This window comes from Bombina bombina, chromosome 2, assembly GCF_027579735.1.
Source record: "Bombina bombina isolate aBomBom1 chromosome 2, aBomBom1.pri, whole genome shotgun sequence".
Taxonomy (NCBI): Eukaryota; Metazoa; Chordata; class Amphibia; order Anura; family Bombinatoridae; genus Bombina; species Bombina bombina.
Window position 1 is genome coordinate 1,162,301,579 of NC_069500.1, and position 17,721 is coordinate 1,162,319,299.

The window sequence follows — 17,721 nt, forward strand, 5'->3', positions numbered from 1 at the left end:
TTGATACTTCCATCATTGCTAGGGAGCTTCTTGTCCCTCCCTGATGGTTGATGTAAGCTACAGTCGTGATATTGTCCGACTGAAACCTGATGAACCCCCGAGTTGTTAATTGGGGCCAAGCCAGAAGGGCATTGAGAATTGCTCTCAATTCCAGAATGTTTATTGGAAGGAGACTCTCCTCCTGATTCCATAATCCCTGAGCCTTCAGAGAATTCCAGACAGCGCCCCAACCTAGTAGGCTGGCGTCTGTTGTTACAATTGTCCAGTCTGGCCTGCTGAATGGCATCCCCCTGGACAGGTGTGGCCGATGAAGCCACCATAGAAGAGAATTTCTGGTCTCTTGATTCAGATTCAGAGTAGGGGACAAATCTGAGTAATCCCCATTCCACTGACTTAGCATGCATAATTGCAGCGGTCTGAGGTGTAGGCGTGCAAAAGGTACTATGTCCATTGCCGCTACCATTAAGCCGATCACCTCCATGCATTGAGCTACTGACGGGTGTTGAATGGAATGAAGGACACGGCATGCATTTTGAAGCTTTGTTAACCTGTCTTCTGTCAGGTAAATCTTCATTTCTACAGAATCTATAAGAGTCCCCAAAAATGGAACTCTTGTGAGAGGAAAAAGAGAACTCTTCTTTTCGTTCACTTTCCATCCATGCGACCTTAGAAATGCCAGAACTAACTCTGTATGAGACTTGGCAGTTTGAAAGCTTGAAGCTTGTATTAGAATGTCGTCTAGGTACGGAGCTACCGAAATCCCTCGCGGTCTTAGTACCGCCAGAAGGGCACCTAGAATCTTTGTGAAGATTCTTGGGGCCGTAGCCAATCCGAATGGAAGAGCTACAAACTGGTAGTGCCTGTCTAGGAAGGCAAACCGTAGATACCGGTGATGATCTTTGTGAATCGGTATGTGAAGGTAAGCATCTTTTAAATCCACTGTGGTCATGTACTGACCCTTTTGGATCATGGGCAAGATTGTCCGAATAGTTTCCATTTTGAACGATGGAACTCTTAGGAATTTGTTTAGAATCTTTAAATCTAAGATTGGCCTGAAAGTTCCCTCTTTTTTGGGAACCACAAACAGGTTTGAGTAGAACCCTTGTCCTTGTTCCGACCGCGGAACCGGATGGATCACTCCCATTAATAACAGATCTTGTACACAGCGTAGAAACGCTTCTTTCTTTATCTGGTTTGTTGACAACCTTGACAGATGAAATCTCCCTCTTGGGGGAGATAATTTGAAGTCTAGAAGGTATCCCTGAGATATGATCTCTAGCGCCCAGGGATCCTGAACATCTCTTGCCCAGGCCTGGGCGAAGAGAGAAAGTCTGCCCCCCACTAGATCCGGTCCCGGATCGGGGGCTCTCGGTTCATGCTGTCTTTGGGGCAGCAGCAGGTTTCCTGGCCTGTTTGCCCTTGTTCCAGGACTGGTTAGGCTTCCAGCCTTGCCTGTAACGAGCAACAGCTCCTTCCTGTTTTGGTGCAGTGGAGGTTGATGCTGCTCCTGTTTTGAAATTCCGAAAGGGACGAAAATTAGACTGTCTAGCCTTAGCTTTGGCTTTGTCTTGAGGTAGGGCGTGGCCCTTACCTCCTGTAATGTCAGCGATAATTTCTTTCAAACCGGGCCCAAATAAAGACTGCCCCTTGAAAGGTATATTAAGTAATTTGGACTTAGAAGTAACATCATCTGACCAGGATTTTAGCCACAGCGCCCTACGTGCCTGTATGGCGAATCCTGAGTTCTTAGCCGTAAGTTTGGTTAAATGTACTACGGCCTCCGAAATGAATGAATTAGCTAGTTTAAGGACTCTAAGCCTGTCCGTAATGTCGTCTAGCGTAGATGAACTAAGGTTCTCTTCCAGAGACTCAATCCAAAATGCTGCCGCAGCCGTAATCGACGCGATACATGCAAGGGGTTGCAATATAAAACCTTGTTGAACAAACATTTTCTTAAGGTAACCCTCTAATTTTTTATCCATTGGATCTGAAAAAGCACAGCTATCCTCCACCGGGATAGTGGTACGCTTAGCTAAAGTAGAAACTGCTCCCTCCACCTTAGGGACCGTTTGCCATAAGTCCCGAGTGGTGGCGTCTATTGGAAACATCTTTCTAAATATTGGAGGGGGTGAGAACGGCACACCGGGTCTATCCCACTCCTTAGTAACAATTTCAGTTAGTCTCTTAGGTATAGGAAAAACGTCAGTACTCGCCGGTACCGCAAAGTATTTATCCAACCTACACAGTTTCTCTGGTATTGCAACGGTGTTACAATCATTGAGAGCTGCTAAGACCTCCCCTAGTAATACACGGAGGTTCTCCAATTTAAATTTAAAATTTGAAATATCTGAATCCAATCTGTTTGGATCAGAACCGTCACCCACAGAATGAAGCTCTCCGTCCTCATGCTCTGCAAGCTGTGACGCAGTATCAGACATGGCCCTAGTATTGTCAGCGCACTCTGTTCTCACCCCAGAGTGATCACGCTTGCCTCTTAGTTCTGGTAATTTAGACAAAACTTCAGTCATAACAGTAGCCATATCATGTAATGTTATCTGTAATGGCCGCCCAGATGTACTAGGCGCCATAATATCACGCACCTCCCGGGCGGGAGATGCAGGTACTGCCGCGTGAGGCGAGTTAGTCGGCATAACTCTCCCCTCGCTGTTTGGTGAAATTTGTTCACATTGTACAGATTGACTTTTATTTAAAGTAGCATCAATACAGTTAGTACATAAATTTCTATTGGGCTCCACCTTGGCATTGGAACAAATGACACAGATATCTTCCTCTGAGTCAGACATGTTTAACACACTAGCAATAACTTGCAACCTGGTTATAATCTTTTTTAGCAAAAACGTACTGTGCCTCAAAGAGGTACTAAACGATTAAATGACAGTTGAGATAATGAACTGAAAAACAGTTATAGCATCAAATTTTAAAACAACACAACTTTTAGCAAAGGTTTGTTCCCATTAGTAAAATAACAATAACTAAATTTGACATAAAAATTACAGAGTAACGTTTTTATTCACAGTCAATATAAAATTCTCACAGCTCTGCTGAGAGAATGTACCTCCCTTCAAATAAGTTTGAAGACCCCTGAGATCTGTCAGAGATGAACCGGATCATGCAGGAAATATAATAGTAGCTGACTGGAAATTTTTGATGCGTAGCAAAGAGCGCCAAAAACGGCCCCTCCCTCTCACACACAGCAGTGAAGAGAAACGAAACTGTCACAATTAAAAGCAAACAACTGCCAAGTGGAAAATAATGCCCAAACATTTATTCACTCAGTACCTCAGCAATGTAAACGATTCTACATTCCAGCAAAAACGTTTAACATGATAAATACTTATTAAAAGGATTAGTGACCTTTAACAGAGTAGTTCCGGTGAAATACCATTCCCAGAATACTGAAGTGTATACATACATGTCATTATAACGGTATAGCAGGATTTTCTCATCAATTCCATTCAGAAAATAAAAACTGCTACATACCTCAATGCAGATTCATCTGCCCGCTGTCCCCTGATCTGAAGCTTTTACCTCCCTCAGATGGCCGAGAACAGCAATATGATCTTAACTACTCCGGTTAAAATCATAGTAAAAAACTCTGGTAGATTCTTCCTCAAACTCTGCCAGAGAAGTAATAACACGCTCCGGTGCTATTGTAAAATAACAAACTTTTGATTGAAGTCATAAAAACTAAGTATAATCACCATAGTCCTCTCACACATCCTATCTAGTCGTTGGGTGCAAGAGAATGACTGGGACTGACGTAGAGGGGAGGAGCTATATGCAACTTTGCTGGGTGAATCCTCTTGCATTTCCTGTTGGGGAGGAGTTATATCCCAGAAGTAATGATGACCCGTGGACTGATCACACATAACAGAAGAAATAATGTGTTTAATACATAGTATAATACATAAAAACAATTACAACAAAATCCATGGATCCATGTATAAAAAACAAATGTACAATAAAGTGCAGCGTTGAGGAAGAAGTATCTGTTATTGATTGGATATACAGATACTATTGGCCTGATAGGATATATGCTTGTAGCATAGGAATGTCTATATATATATCAATATGTGTCCATCCAAGTTGATAATCAAGTGTCAAAATCCAAAGTCTATATGAGATGTGGCAAAAGTGATGAAAATTGTTAATGAAAATGAAGAAAAAATCAAGTAGGAATTGAAGAAATCATAGGCTCATAATCAAAAAACAATACCTCCGATTTGGGCTATATGAGCACTATTGTATCTATAGATGATAAGTATAAATTACTCAGTGAGTTGATCGAAGCACATATCAGCTAACGTATTTGCCCATACCCAGAATGTCCCCAACCGGAAGTGGGCGGGGCTTATTGTTTTGCCCCCCCCCCCCAACACTTAATATCTGACCCTATATAATCTAGTATGCTTGCCCAAATAACTAGTCTGATAAAGGCCAGGAGATTAAGGCCGAAACGCGTCAACAGATTTGAGTAAGCATACTACCTGTATATGAACCTAACAGTTGATATATCCTACATTATTGTTTGTTTTTTTATTCACAAGTTTTTTATATCGTGTTTTATGGTTTTTCACATTTTTTATACATTTTTTAGTATCTTCAGCATTGTGCTATTGGAATCACATTATCATTACCTGAGTTATTTTGGATAGAGTTTGTTTCACCATTTTTCATTTTCTATTTTTCATTTTTGATTTTTTCAACTATCACACATATTGGAATTTTTCACAATTTTTCACAATTATACACCATTTTTTCTTCAATTCCTACTTGATTTTTTCTTCATTTTCATCAACAATTTTCATCACTTTTGCCACATCTCACATAGACTTTGGATTTTGACACTTGATTATCAACTTGGATGGACACATATTGATATATATATATATATATATATATATATATATATATATATATATATATATATATATATATATATAGACATTCCTATGCTACAAGGATATATCCTATCAGGCCAATAGTATCTGTATATCCAATCAATAACAGATACTTCTTCCTCAATGCTGCACTTTATTGTACATTTGTTTTTTATACATGGATCCATGGATTTGATTGTAATTGTTTTTATATATTATACTACGTATTAAACAAATTATTTTATAGTATTTTAGATCCTATTTATATTTTTATATTTTTCCTTTTATTTTTCCTTTTATTTTACCACAGCCTTTGGTGGCGCTCCCCTCTATTACCTTATATTCTGCATTGATTTAGGGGTTCACTAGGGAACCTCCTGAGGTGAGCTAGAGGTATATTCACCCACTGTTTTGTGCAGGGTACACCCTATACATCCCTCTTAGAATACCTAAATGGGCTAAGGAAGGATTATGCAATGTATTACATTGTTACAAATACACTTTCTTTCCTACTGTTTAACTGTACTAGATGCAACAAATTTTTTTTCTTCTTAGTTGGATATAATTATCTTTGCTTGTTTGTAAAGTTACCTGGCACACTGCATCTATATTTATTGTTTTAAACATTGTTACAAGCACTGTTGTCATATAGCACTCTAGCCAGGTGCATGCTCCTAAGTATCTTTTCATGGAAAACCAGTATGTGTCAACAATGGATACCAAGAGCTCAATCTGATAATAGAAATAAATCTGATAATAGAAGTACATTTCAAAGTTATTTTACTGTTACCTAAATCAATTTGGACAAATGCTGTTTTATGTTTGTGTAACATCAAAGCAAAGACATAAAAAACATCTGTTTTCTACATGAGCCCATAAATGTAATTCAAAGAAAACAAAAATACGTATTCGTTTTGAACTTGAGGCCAGATTATTACCACAAACAGGACAATCACGTAAGAATCTTAAGAATCTTGTGATCTACAGTTCAGCTTGAGATCTGATGGTAGATCACAAGCTTCCTTTGGGATATAAATGTATTAAACTATGTATAACTGTAATATTCCTGCTTACAACCAGGGATGCTAGCTAGAAGGTGAATACATTTATTTACATCTTATAAATGAAAATCAACCAAAAGTAACTTTCCACAAAAGTTATAAAAATATTTGCCAATATTTGTTGTAATGTAAAATGGTTATACTAAAGTCATTTCATGCTAAACAAGAAAAACATTCTATTACGTCAGCAACACACTGTCTGCATTAACTGAAAGACTATTTATGAAATCACAGTTTTAACTAAGTGCTTAACAACCTCACATGGTACAGTTTGTACGGTTTTATTTAGTAACAGGGCTAATTTTGATATTTTATTAACAGTTGCTCCTTATAGCACAGTAACCATAACTGCAACTTTCCTGCACTGCAATAAAACCTAATTAACCCAGCCTCAATCACATTTAACTTTTTACCGACCTAGGGCCAGATTACGAGTGGAGAGCAAACTTTTGCGCCCAAGCAATAAGGGGTATATTGCAAGGGTTTTTGCTCATCAGGCATCTTTGTCCCAGGAAGAGAACAAAAACATAATTTATGCTTACCTGATAAATTTATTTCTCTTGTAGTGTAGACAGTCCACGGGTCATCCATTACTTATGGAATATATCTCTTCCTAACAGGAAGCTGCAAGAGGATCACCCAAGCAGAGCTGCTATATAGCTCCTCCCCTCACATGTCATATTCAGTCATTCGACCAAAGCAGACGAGAAAGGAGAAACCATAGGGTGCAGTGGTGACTGGAGTTTAATTAAAATTTAGATCTGCCTTAAAGACAGGGCGGGCCGTGGACTGACTACACTACAAGAGAAATACATTTATCAGGTAAGCATAAATTATGTTTTCTCTTGTTAAGTGTAGTCAGTCCACGGGTCATCCATTACTTATGGAATACCAATACCAAAGCTAAAGTACACGGATGAAGGGAGGGACAAGGCAGGAACATTAAACAGAAGGAACCACTGCCTGAAGTACCTTTCTCCCAAAAATAGCCTCCGAAGAAGCAAAAGTGTCAAATTTGTAAAATTTTGAAAAGGTGTGAAGCGAAGACCAAGTCGCAGCCTTGCAAATCTGTTCAACAGAGGCCTCATTTTTAAAGGCCCAGGTGGAAGCCACAGCTCTAGTAGAATGAGCTGTAATCCTTTCAGGAGGCTGCTGTCCAGCAGTCTCATAGGCTAAACGTATTATGCTACGAAGCCAAAAAGAGAGAGAGGTAGCCGAAGCCTTTTGACCTCTTCTCTGTCCAGAGTAAATGACAAACAGGGAAGAAGTTTGCCGAAAATCTTTAGTTGCCTGCAAATAGAACTTCAGGGCACGGACTACGTCCAGATTATGCAAAAGTCGTTCCTTCTTTGAAGAAGGGTTAGGACACAGTGATGGAACAACAATCTCTTGATTGATATTCCTGTTAGTAACTACCTTAGGTAAGAACCCAGGTTTAGTACGCAGAACTACCTTGTCTGAATGAAAAATCAGATAAGGAGAATCACAATGTAAGGCAGATAACTCACAGACTCTTCGAGCCGAGGAAATAACCATCAAAAACAAAACCTTCCAGGATAACAGCTTGATATCAATGGAATGAAGGGGTTCAAATGGAACGCCTTGAAGAACATTAAGAACTAAGTTTAAGCTCCACGGCGGAGCAACAGTCTTAAACACAGGCTTAATCCTAGTTAAAGCCTGACAAAAAGCCTGAACGTCTGGAACTTCAGCCAGACGTTTGTGTAGAAGAATAGACAGAGCAGAAATCTGTCCCTTTAACGAACTAGCAGATAAGCCCTTTTCTAAACCCTCTTGTAGAAAGGACAATATCCTAGGAATCCTAACCTTACTCCATGAGTAACTCTTGGATTCGCACCAATATAAATATTTACGCCATATATTATGGTAAATTTTTCTGGTAACAGGCTTCCTAGCCTGTATTAAGGTATCAATAACCGAATCCGAGAAGCCACGCTTTGATAGAATCAAGCGTTCAATCTCCATGCAGTCAGCCTCAGAGAAATTAGATTTGGATGGTTGAAAGGACCCTGAATTAGAAGGTCCTGTCTCAGAGGCAGAGACCACGGTGGACAGGACGACATGTCCACTAGGTCTGCATACCAGGTCCTGCGTGGCCACGCAGGCGCTATCAGAATCACCGAAGCTCTCTCCTGTTTGATCTTGGCAATCAAACGAGGAAGCATCGGGAATGGTGGAAACAGATAAGCCATGTTGAAGACCCAAGGGGCTGTCAGAGCATCCATCACCACCGCTCCCGGGTCCCTGGACCTGGATCCGTAACAAGGAAGCTTGGCGTTCTGGCGAGACGCCATGAGATCCAGATCTGGTTTGCCCCAACGATGAATCAGTTGAGCAAAGACCTCCGGATGAAGTTCCCACTCCCCCGGATGAAAAGTCTGGCGACTTAGAAAATCCGCCTCCCAGTTCTCCACGCCTGGGATGTAAATCGCTGACAGGTGGCAAGAGTGAGACTCTGCCCAGCGAATTATCTTTGAGACTTCCAACATCGCTAGGGAACTTCTGGTTCCCCCTTGATGGTTGATGTAAGCCACAGTCGTGATGTTGTCCGACTGAAATCTGATGAACCTCAGAGTTGCTAACTGAGGCCAAGCTAGGAGAGCATTGAATATTGCTCTTAATTCCAGAATATTTATTGGGAGGAGTTTCTCCTCCTGAGTCCATAATCCCTGAGCTTTCAGGGAGTTCCAGACTGCGCCCCAGCCTAGAAGGCTGGCGTCTGTTGTTACAATCGTCCAATCTGGCCTGCGAAAGGTCATCCCCTTGGACAGATGTGGCTGAGAAAGCCACCATAGAAGAGAATCTCTGGTCTCTTGATCCAGATTTAGTAGGGGGGACAAATCTGAGTAATCCCCGTTCCACTGACTTAGCATGCACAATTGCAGCGGTCTGAGATGCAGGCGCGCAAATGGTACTATGTCCATTGCCGCTACCATTAAGCCGATTACTTCCATGCACTGAGCTACTGACGGGTGTGGAATGGAATGAAGGACACGGCAAGCATTTAGAAGTTTTGATAACCTGGCCTCTGTCAGGTAAATTTTCATCTCTACAGAATCTATAAGAGTCCCTAGAAAGGGAACTCTTGTAAGTGGTAATAGAGAACTCTTTTCCACGTTCACCTTCCACCCATGCAACCTCAGAAATGCCAGAACTATCTCTGTATGAGACTTGGCAGTTTGAAAACTTGACGCTTGTATTAGAATGTCGTCTAGGTACGGAGTCACCGTTATGCCTCGCGGTCTTAGTACCGCCAGAAGTGAGCCCAGAACTTTTGTAAAGATTCTTGGAGCCGTAGCTAATCCGAAGGGAAGAGCTACAAACTGGTAATGCCTGTCTAGGAAAGCAAATCTTAGGTACCGATAATGATCCTTGTGAATCGGTATGTGAAGGTAGGCATACTTTAAGTCCACTGTGGTCATGTACTGACCCTCTTGGATCATGGGAAGGATGGTTCGATAGTTTCCATTTTGAATGATGGAACTCTTAGAAATTTGTTTAGGATTTTTAAGTCCAAGATTGGTCTGAAGGTTCCCTCTTTCTTGGGAACCACAAATAGATTTGAATAGAATCCCTGCCCGTGTTCCGTCCGCGGAACTGGGTGGATCACCCCCATTAGTAAGAGGTCTTGTACACAGCGTAGAAACGCCTCTTTCTTTATTTGGTTTGCTGATAACCTTGAAAGATGAAATCTCCCTCGTGGAGGAGAAGTTTTGAAGTCCAGGAGATATCCCTGAGATATGATCTCCAACGCCCAGGGATCCTGGACATCTCTTGCCCAAGCCTGGGCGAAGAGAGAAAGTCTGCCCCCCACTAGATCCGTTTCCGGATAGGGGGCCCTCTCTTCATGCTGTCTTGGGGGCAACAGCAGATTTCTTGGCCTGCTTGCCCTTGTTCCATGACTGGTTAACTTTCCAGCCCTGCCTGTAACGAGCAACAGCTCCTTCCTGTTTTGGAGCAGAGGAAGTTGATGCTGCTCCTGCCTTGAAGTTACGAAAGGCACGAAAATTAGACTGTTTGGCCTTTGATTTGGCCCTGTCCTGAGGAAGGGAGTGACCCTTACCTCCCGTAATGTCAGCTATAATTTCTTTCAAGCCGGGCCCGAATAAGGTCTGCCCTTTGAAAGGAATATTAAGCAATTTAGATTTAGAAGTCACGTCAGCTGACCAGGATTTAAGCCATAGCGCTCTGCGCGCTTGGATGGCGAATACGGAGTTCTTAGCCGTAAGTTTGGTTAAATGTACGACGGCATCAGAAACAAATGCGTTAGCTAGCTTAAGTGCTTTAAGCTTGTTCATAATTTCATCCAATGGAGCTGTGCGAATGGCCTCTTCCAGAATGCAGCCGCAGCAGTGACAGGCGCAATGCATGCAAGGGGCTGTAAGATAAAACCTTGTTGAACAAACATTTTCTTAAGGTAACCCTCTAATTTCTTATCCATTGGATCTGAAAAGGCACAACTATCCTCCACCGGGATAGTGGTACGCTTAGCTAAAGTAGAAACTGCTCCCTCCACCTTAGGGACCGTCTGCCATAAGTCTCGTGTGGTGGCGTCTATAGGAAACATTTTCCTAAATATGGGAGGAGGGGAAAAAGGCACACCAGGTCTATCCCACTCCTTGCTAATAATCTCTGTAAGCCTTTTAGGTATAGGAAACACGTCAGTACACACCGGTACCGCATAGTATCTATCCAACCTACATAATTTTTCTGGAATTGCAACCGTGTTACAATCATTCAGAGCCGCTAATACCTCCCCTAGCAATATGTGGAGGTTCTCAAGCTTAAATTTAAAATTAGAAATCTCTGAATCCAGTCTCCCTGGATCAGATCCGTCACCCACAGAATGAAGCTCTCCGTCTTCACGTTCTACAAACTGTGACGCAGTATCTGACATGGCTCTCACCTCATCCGCGCGCTCTGTCCTTAACCCAGAGCTATCGCGCTTGCCTCTTAATTCTGGCAATTTAGATAATACTTCTGTCATAACAGTAGCCATGTCTTGCAAAGTGATTTGTAAGGGCCTCCCTGATGTACTTGGCGCCACAAAATCACGCACCTCCTGAGCGGGAGGCGAAGGTACTGACACGTGAGGAGAGTTAGTCGGCATAACTTCCCCCTCGTTGTCTGGTGATAATTTCTTTACATGTAAAGATTGACTTTTATTTAAAGTAGCATCAATGCAATTAGTACACAAATTTCTATTGGGCTCCACATTGGCCTTTAAACATAGTGAACAAAGAGATTCATCTGTGTCAGACATATTTAAACAGACTAGCAATGAGACTAGCAAGCTTGGAAATACTTTTCTAAATAAATTTACAAGCAATATAAAAAACGCTACTGTGCCTTTAAGAAGCACAAAAAGCTGTCACAGTTGAAATAACAATGAACCAAAATAGTTATAGCAACCAATTTTTCACAGTAAATGTATTAAGTTAGCAAAGGATTGCACCCACCAGCAAATGGATGATTAACCCCTTAATACCCAAAAACGGATAACAATTTAATAATTAACGTTTTTCTCACAGTCAAAACACACTGTCACAGGTCTGCTGTGACTGATTACCTCCCTCAAAATGAATTTTGAAGACCCCTGAGCTCTCTAGAGACGATCTGGATCATGGAGGATGAAGTAGACAGATTGTGACTGAATTTTTACTACGCAAAAAAGCGCTAAAATAGGCCCCTCCCACTCATATTACAACAGTGGGGAAGCTCAGAAAACTGTTTCTATGCAGAAAACAAAGATGGCCATGTGGTAAAAATCATGCCCCAATAAGTTTTATCACCAAGTACCTCACAAAAAACGATTAACATGCCAGTAAACGTTTTAAACATACATTTGAAAAGTTATGAATTGTTATTAATAAGCCTGCTACCAGTCGCTTTTACTGCAGTTAAGGCTCATACATTATTTCAGTATTAACAGTATTTTCAGAGTCAATTCCATTCCTTAGAAAAATACATTCAGTGTACACACACTCATCAGCCTAATACCAGTCGCTATCACTGCATTTAAGGCTGAACTTACTTTACATTGGTATCAGCAGTATTTTCTCAGTCAATTCCATTCCTCAGAAAAATAATTTACTGCACATACCTCATTTGCAGGGGGGCCCTGCATGCTATTCCCCTTTTCTGAAGTTACCTCACTCCTCAGATGAGAACAGCCAGTGGATCTTAGTTACGTCTGCTAAGATCATAGAAAACGCAGGCAGATTCTTCTTCTAATGCTGCCTGAGAATAAACAGCACACTCCGGTGCCATTTAAAATAACAAACTTTTGATTGTAGAAATAAACTAAGTTAAAAAACACCACAGACCTCTCACAGCGACCTATCTTTAGTTAGGCTGCAAGAGAATGACTGAATATGACATGTGAGGGGAGGAGCTATATAGCAGCTCTGCTTGGGTGATCCTCTTGCAGCTTCCTGTTAGGAAGAGATATATTCCATAAGTAATGGATGACCCGTGGACTGACTATACTTAACAAGAGAAATAGTAATCGCCATAAGCAAAGCATTTGGAGGTAATGTATAATTTCTTTTACAATAAGTGTCGAAAGTCGCAACTAGTAAAACTGCTATATGACTTTGGAGCAGAAGAATGCGCATGTTGTTGTGTTGCGATGATTGTGTAAAAAGTATGCCGCATGAGTCTTTACATGTAAATATAATTTACAAATAGGCCTTTACCAATATACTCTCTGCTTTTTGGAGATATATTGCTGCACTTAAGAGAATCCGATATCTGTCTACATAAACACGGTCTACTATTGATACTGACATAATCAAATAACAACCAATAGGGAATGAGAGGCGTGGTGATTAAAATTTATGACTGAAATCGTAATCACGTGATGCGGTCACATGACCCATCTTAACCAATGAATGTAAAGCTAAATCAGATAGGCTAAAATGAGGGCGTGTATATTACATGTCCTCAGGATTGGTCAAGATTGTCTTTTCAAAAGGTAGGGAATACCACATTCAGGTTTGCCTTTGACAAAGCTGAGGCAAAATGCGCATCAGGCGGACGTAACCTGGTGTGAGCTGTACTAAAGTATGTGCTGAAAATTATTCCACATACATTTATCTGTAATCCATATTAGACTGGTTATCTTTATAGCATTAATTATGAGTGTGGGGTCTGAGGGGACTAGTAATAGGTATTGGCTTGGGACTGTGTTCTCATTTAATCTATGGTATCTCCTATACTCAGATTCTTATCAATTGGGAACAGGTGTTTCCTGTACATGCTACTTAGTCATTAGCATTAATGAATTATACTTTCAGTGTACAGCACACACAGGTTTCTACTTTTTCTTTTAACATAGGTGTATGTTTTGTGTTCTTAGGTCTGTTTTTCACGGACTGTTTTAGGTTATGAATGAATAAAAGTACATTTTTAAAGATATTTATGCTGTAACTTTTCCTACCCATTACCTTATTATAAGCAAGTGCTCTATATGGTGCTTCTGTCTTTCCTTATTCATGCAACATCAGTCTGAGAGTAAATGGATTTTTTGGCTTAATTCCATGACACCAAATCGTATGAATGAGAATGCAGGGTATGGTTCCTTCTTTTAAATACAACACAATAAGTGATCTTATCAACCAGTATGACTACATCCAGATATCAACAATAAATGGCATAGGTATCATAAAGCCCTTCCTAATTCATCAATATTATTAATAGGCTTGGTGATAATGTTTAAGTTAACTTATACTATTACAATCTGTAAACAGATATATTTTACAAAGATGGGCATGTATTTACTCGACAGGGTGTCCTTAACCTGTTAAGTATTGACTCAATGGTACATCTAATGAAGCATTTGTACTCATGTAACTACATAATCAGTGTCTCTCAATTAACAGGAACATAATGTTAATCTTTGTCCCAGGAAGAGAACAAAATGGTAATTGTCATAAGCAATGCATTTGGAGTTAATGTATAATTTATTTTACAATAAGCGTTGACAGTCGCAACTAGTAAAACTGCTATATGACTTTGGAGCAGAAGAATGCGCATAATGTTCTGTTGCGATGATCGTGTAAAAAGTATGCCACACCAGTCTTTACATTATTTACAAACATGCCTTCAACAATATACTCTCCGCTTTTTGGAGATATATTGCTGCACTTACGAGAATCATATCTGTCTACATAAAAATGGTCTACTATTGGTACTGACGTAATTCAATAACAACCAATAGGGAATGAGAGGCGTGGTGATTAAAATCTGTGAATTAAATCGTAATCACGTGATGTGGTCATGTGACCCATCTTAACAAATGAATGGAAAGCTAAATCAAACAGGCTAAAATTAGGGCGTGTATACTACACATCCTCAGGATTGGTCAAGATTGTCTTTTTAAAAGGTAGGGAATACCTCATTCAGGTTCGCCTTTGACAAAGCTGAGGTGAAAGTAACCTGGTGTGAGCTGTACTAGAGTATGTGTTAAAAATTGTTCCACATGCATTTATTTGTAATCCATATTAGACGGGTTATCTTTATAGCATTAATTACAAGTGTGGGGTCTGAGGGGAGTAGTAACAGGTATTGGCTTGGGACCGTGTCCCCATTTCATTTATGGTATCCCCTATACTCTGATTCTTATCAATTGGGAACTAGTGTTCGCTATACTTGCTACTTATTCTTTAGCATTAATGAATTATACCTTCAGTGTACAGCACACATTTCTACTTTTTTTTGTATGTTTTCTGTTCTTAAGTCCATTTTTCCTGGATTGTTTTAGGTTATGAATGAATAAGTGTTAATTTTTAAAGATATTTATGCTGTAACTTTTCCTACCCATTACCTTATTATAAGTGAGTGCTCTATATGGTGCTTCTGTCTTTCCTTATTCATACATACATATACATGTCTAAGTATATATATATATATGTGTGTGTGTGTGTGTGTGTGTGTGTGTGTGTGTACATATGTATTTACAGATATATACAGATATATATATATATATACATACACACACACAAATACATATACTTTGCCGTTAAGTAGATGAAAACTTATGTAATTTTAATTTTTTAATACAGGCTTTAAATATGTATTTTGAGTAAATATTTAACATTTTCACATTCCAATGTTCTGCACATAGCAGAATATGTTTTATGTATTTGTAAATCGATATATATATATATATATATATATATATATATATATATATATATATATATATATATATATATATATATATATATCTGCATATATCTATGCCTATATATAATCATGTGTGAGTATTTCTCCATTGACTTTCATGGGGGAATATGTGAATGCACATACAACATTTTAACTTTGGATTTTTATGCTTGTCGTGTTAGCGCAAGAGCGAAAACTGTTTACTTTAGGCTCATAATACGGCGCAACCCGACAAACGCAAAAATCTTAGTTCTAGCGCAATAAACGCTCAAGCGGGAGCGTTAATTTGAGCTCCACTTATAATCTGTCCCTTAGTTACACAAGCCTCAATACATAACCTAGCCACACCACATGTATTCTTATTAAAGCATCCAAACTAATCCCTGAACACCTAAATAATCTCCTACCAAATTATCTCAAAAGCCTAACACCAACCAAAAATGTTGTATTACTTTGTTTTCACATTAAGCCTCCTTACAAATGTCCTGAAAAGATTAAATAGGCTTGAGAGTAATGGAAAGGAAAAAGACCAAGAGGTAGTATGCTACAGCTGCCATGGAGGAGCTAAGCCAGACAACGTTGAAATGCCATATCCATTGTGATCCATTGTTTTACTTTGCATTAAGCTTGATGGAAACTAAGGTGGATGCTCAGCAGAATGGAGAGCATATGCTTTAGAAAATTAATTATGGTTGGTGGTCTCCTGGCTAGCTGAATCACCCACTGCAGATTAAAATAAATAAAAGCTTAAATCATGGGTGTTGAATGCAGAGCCAATCAGCAGGGATGCTCAAAGGTAAATTTATGATATAATATAACAGACAATATTAAAGAACTATTTAACATACAATATCTAAATATGTTCCCCTTTACTGTCCCTTTAGTAGAGGGCATTTTGGGGTTATTTATCATCTTTTGAATTAGAGATGGATTTTTTTGGGTGGGGTTTAGTTAGTGGTTGGAGGGATGCTTGAGGTTTAGAATGTATTTGGGTATTAATGAGTATTGTGTTGTGTGATGGTCAGAAATAGAAATCCCATCAGTGCTGGAAGGCTACTGCTGTGAGACTGACACAAGGAAGTCCCCTAGATATTAGCTAAAAATAGCTATATGATGATTATGAATCATTGCAGTTGGAGCCAGATAACATACTGGCATTGGAATTAGCTGGTAGAGTCAGTTAGAGTTTATTGCATGGAGGGCATGTCATGGCTGGGAATAATTTTTGTGGAAGGGAGTTATATATAAGGCTGAAACGTGGAACCTGTGTGGATAGTTTATTGTGTTGAGGGAAGCTGAAGGTTAGTGTTTATTACTGTGTGGTGTCTAGGGGGTTGCATTTATTTTTATTGCAGGCTCTGTGTTTTAGCCAGCTTTGCATTGTATTTTCACTACATCTAATCAAGGAAATGCATAAAAGAAAAGAGGAATATATAGAAATTGCTACAACTTTTACATAACAGAGATAGGAATAAGATATTGTTGATATTATTGTTTAGAGCCTTGCATAGAAATTAATAACTGTTGATATTAATGATTGATGCAATCTAACTTGGCTCCTTACTTGAGTATTATTGTGTGCAAGCTATAATTTACTGCAAAAGGCTTGTTGTAGTTAAGCCAGTCACTGTTAACTGTGGCAAAAATAGGATCTAGCCCATTATATCCCCAAGTAATGAAGATCAGCTAGTTTATTCCAAATATTTATACAATATCTATATAAATTATGGTATATCTACAGTATATAATATCTATTTCATTTATCTATATAATATCTGTATTATATATATATATATATATATATATATATATATATATATATATATATATATATAATTTGTTCCTAAACAATCAATACTAGTAAATAGCGCTTAAGGTCTCATACAATGAACTAGCATTTTATTAAGGGATTGTAAAGTGTTTACTGAAATCAAGTATTTACATTTCTTTTCATTCAGCTTGGTCATATTTTTGTATTATGACTCACATGGTAAAGACGTCAAGTGTGTCCCCAGCAGTTCTCGCCATCTCAAAATAATTCTGCAGAATGTTGACAGTGCCAGAGAGGGCTTCATGACCACATCCACAAAACAGTGCAACCCCAGCGTACAGCAGGATCGTAGCAATCAACGATGCATAGGGAATACCCCCAAGGCATTTTATGCAGCATTCAAAGCAACCTTCAAAAAGAGCCAACAAAGACACAAGGTGAAATTAGCTTTTAAAATAAAAAAGTAAACCACAACATTAATTCAGAGTAGAAAAAGGAAACTTATTTTACTTTTAAAATATAGAGAGCCATAAAGAGCTACAACATAGACTATAGTCCTCTCTGGCAATCATGGGGTTAATGCACAATGTTTATTACTTTTATTATCAGTCATTACTGTTATTATATTATCTGTCATTTAATACTAATATTATTATATTATCTGTCATGGAAAATCTTCTGAAACAATACAAAAGTAAACAATACAAAGGAGAATATTGGAATTGTGTAATATATTTTTTTTAATTGAAACAAGTTTTCATTTTCTGCAATAAAATATGCACATATTAACAGCAACAGA

The 17,721-nt window shown here is 39.0% G+C and overlaps 1 protein-coding gene across 1 annotated transcript in view; it reads right to left on the minus strand.

The window, feature by feature from the left end:
* The window catches only part of GPM6A (glycoprotein M6A), a 500,686-nt gene that overhangs the window by 175,560 nt on the left and 307,405 nt on the right, over positions 1 to 17,721 (minus strand). The window contains exon 2 of the mRNA XM_053703846.1: positions 17,139 to 17,331. Within this exon, the coding sequence (XP_053559821.1) occupies positions 17,139 to 17,331 (193 nt within the window). The remainder of the gene's footprint in view (positions 1 to 17,138; positions 17,332 to 17,721) is intronic.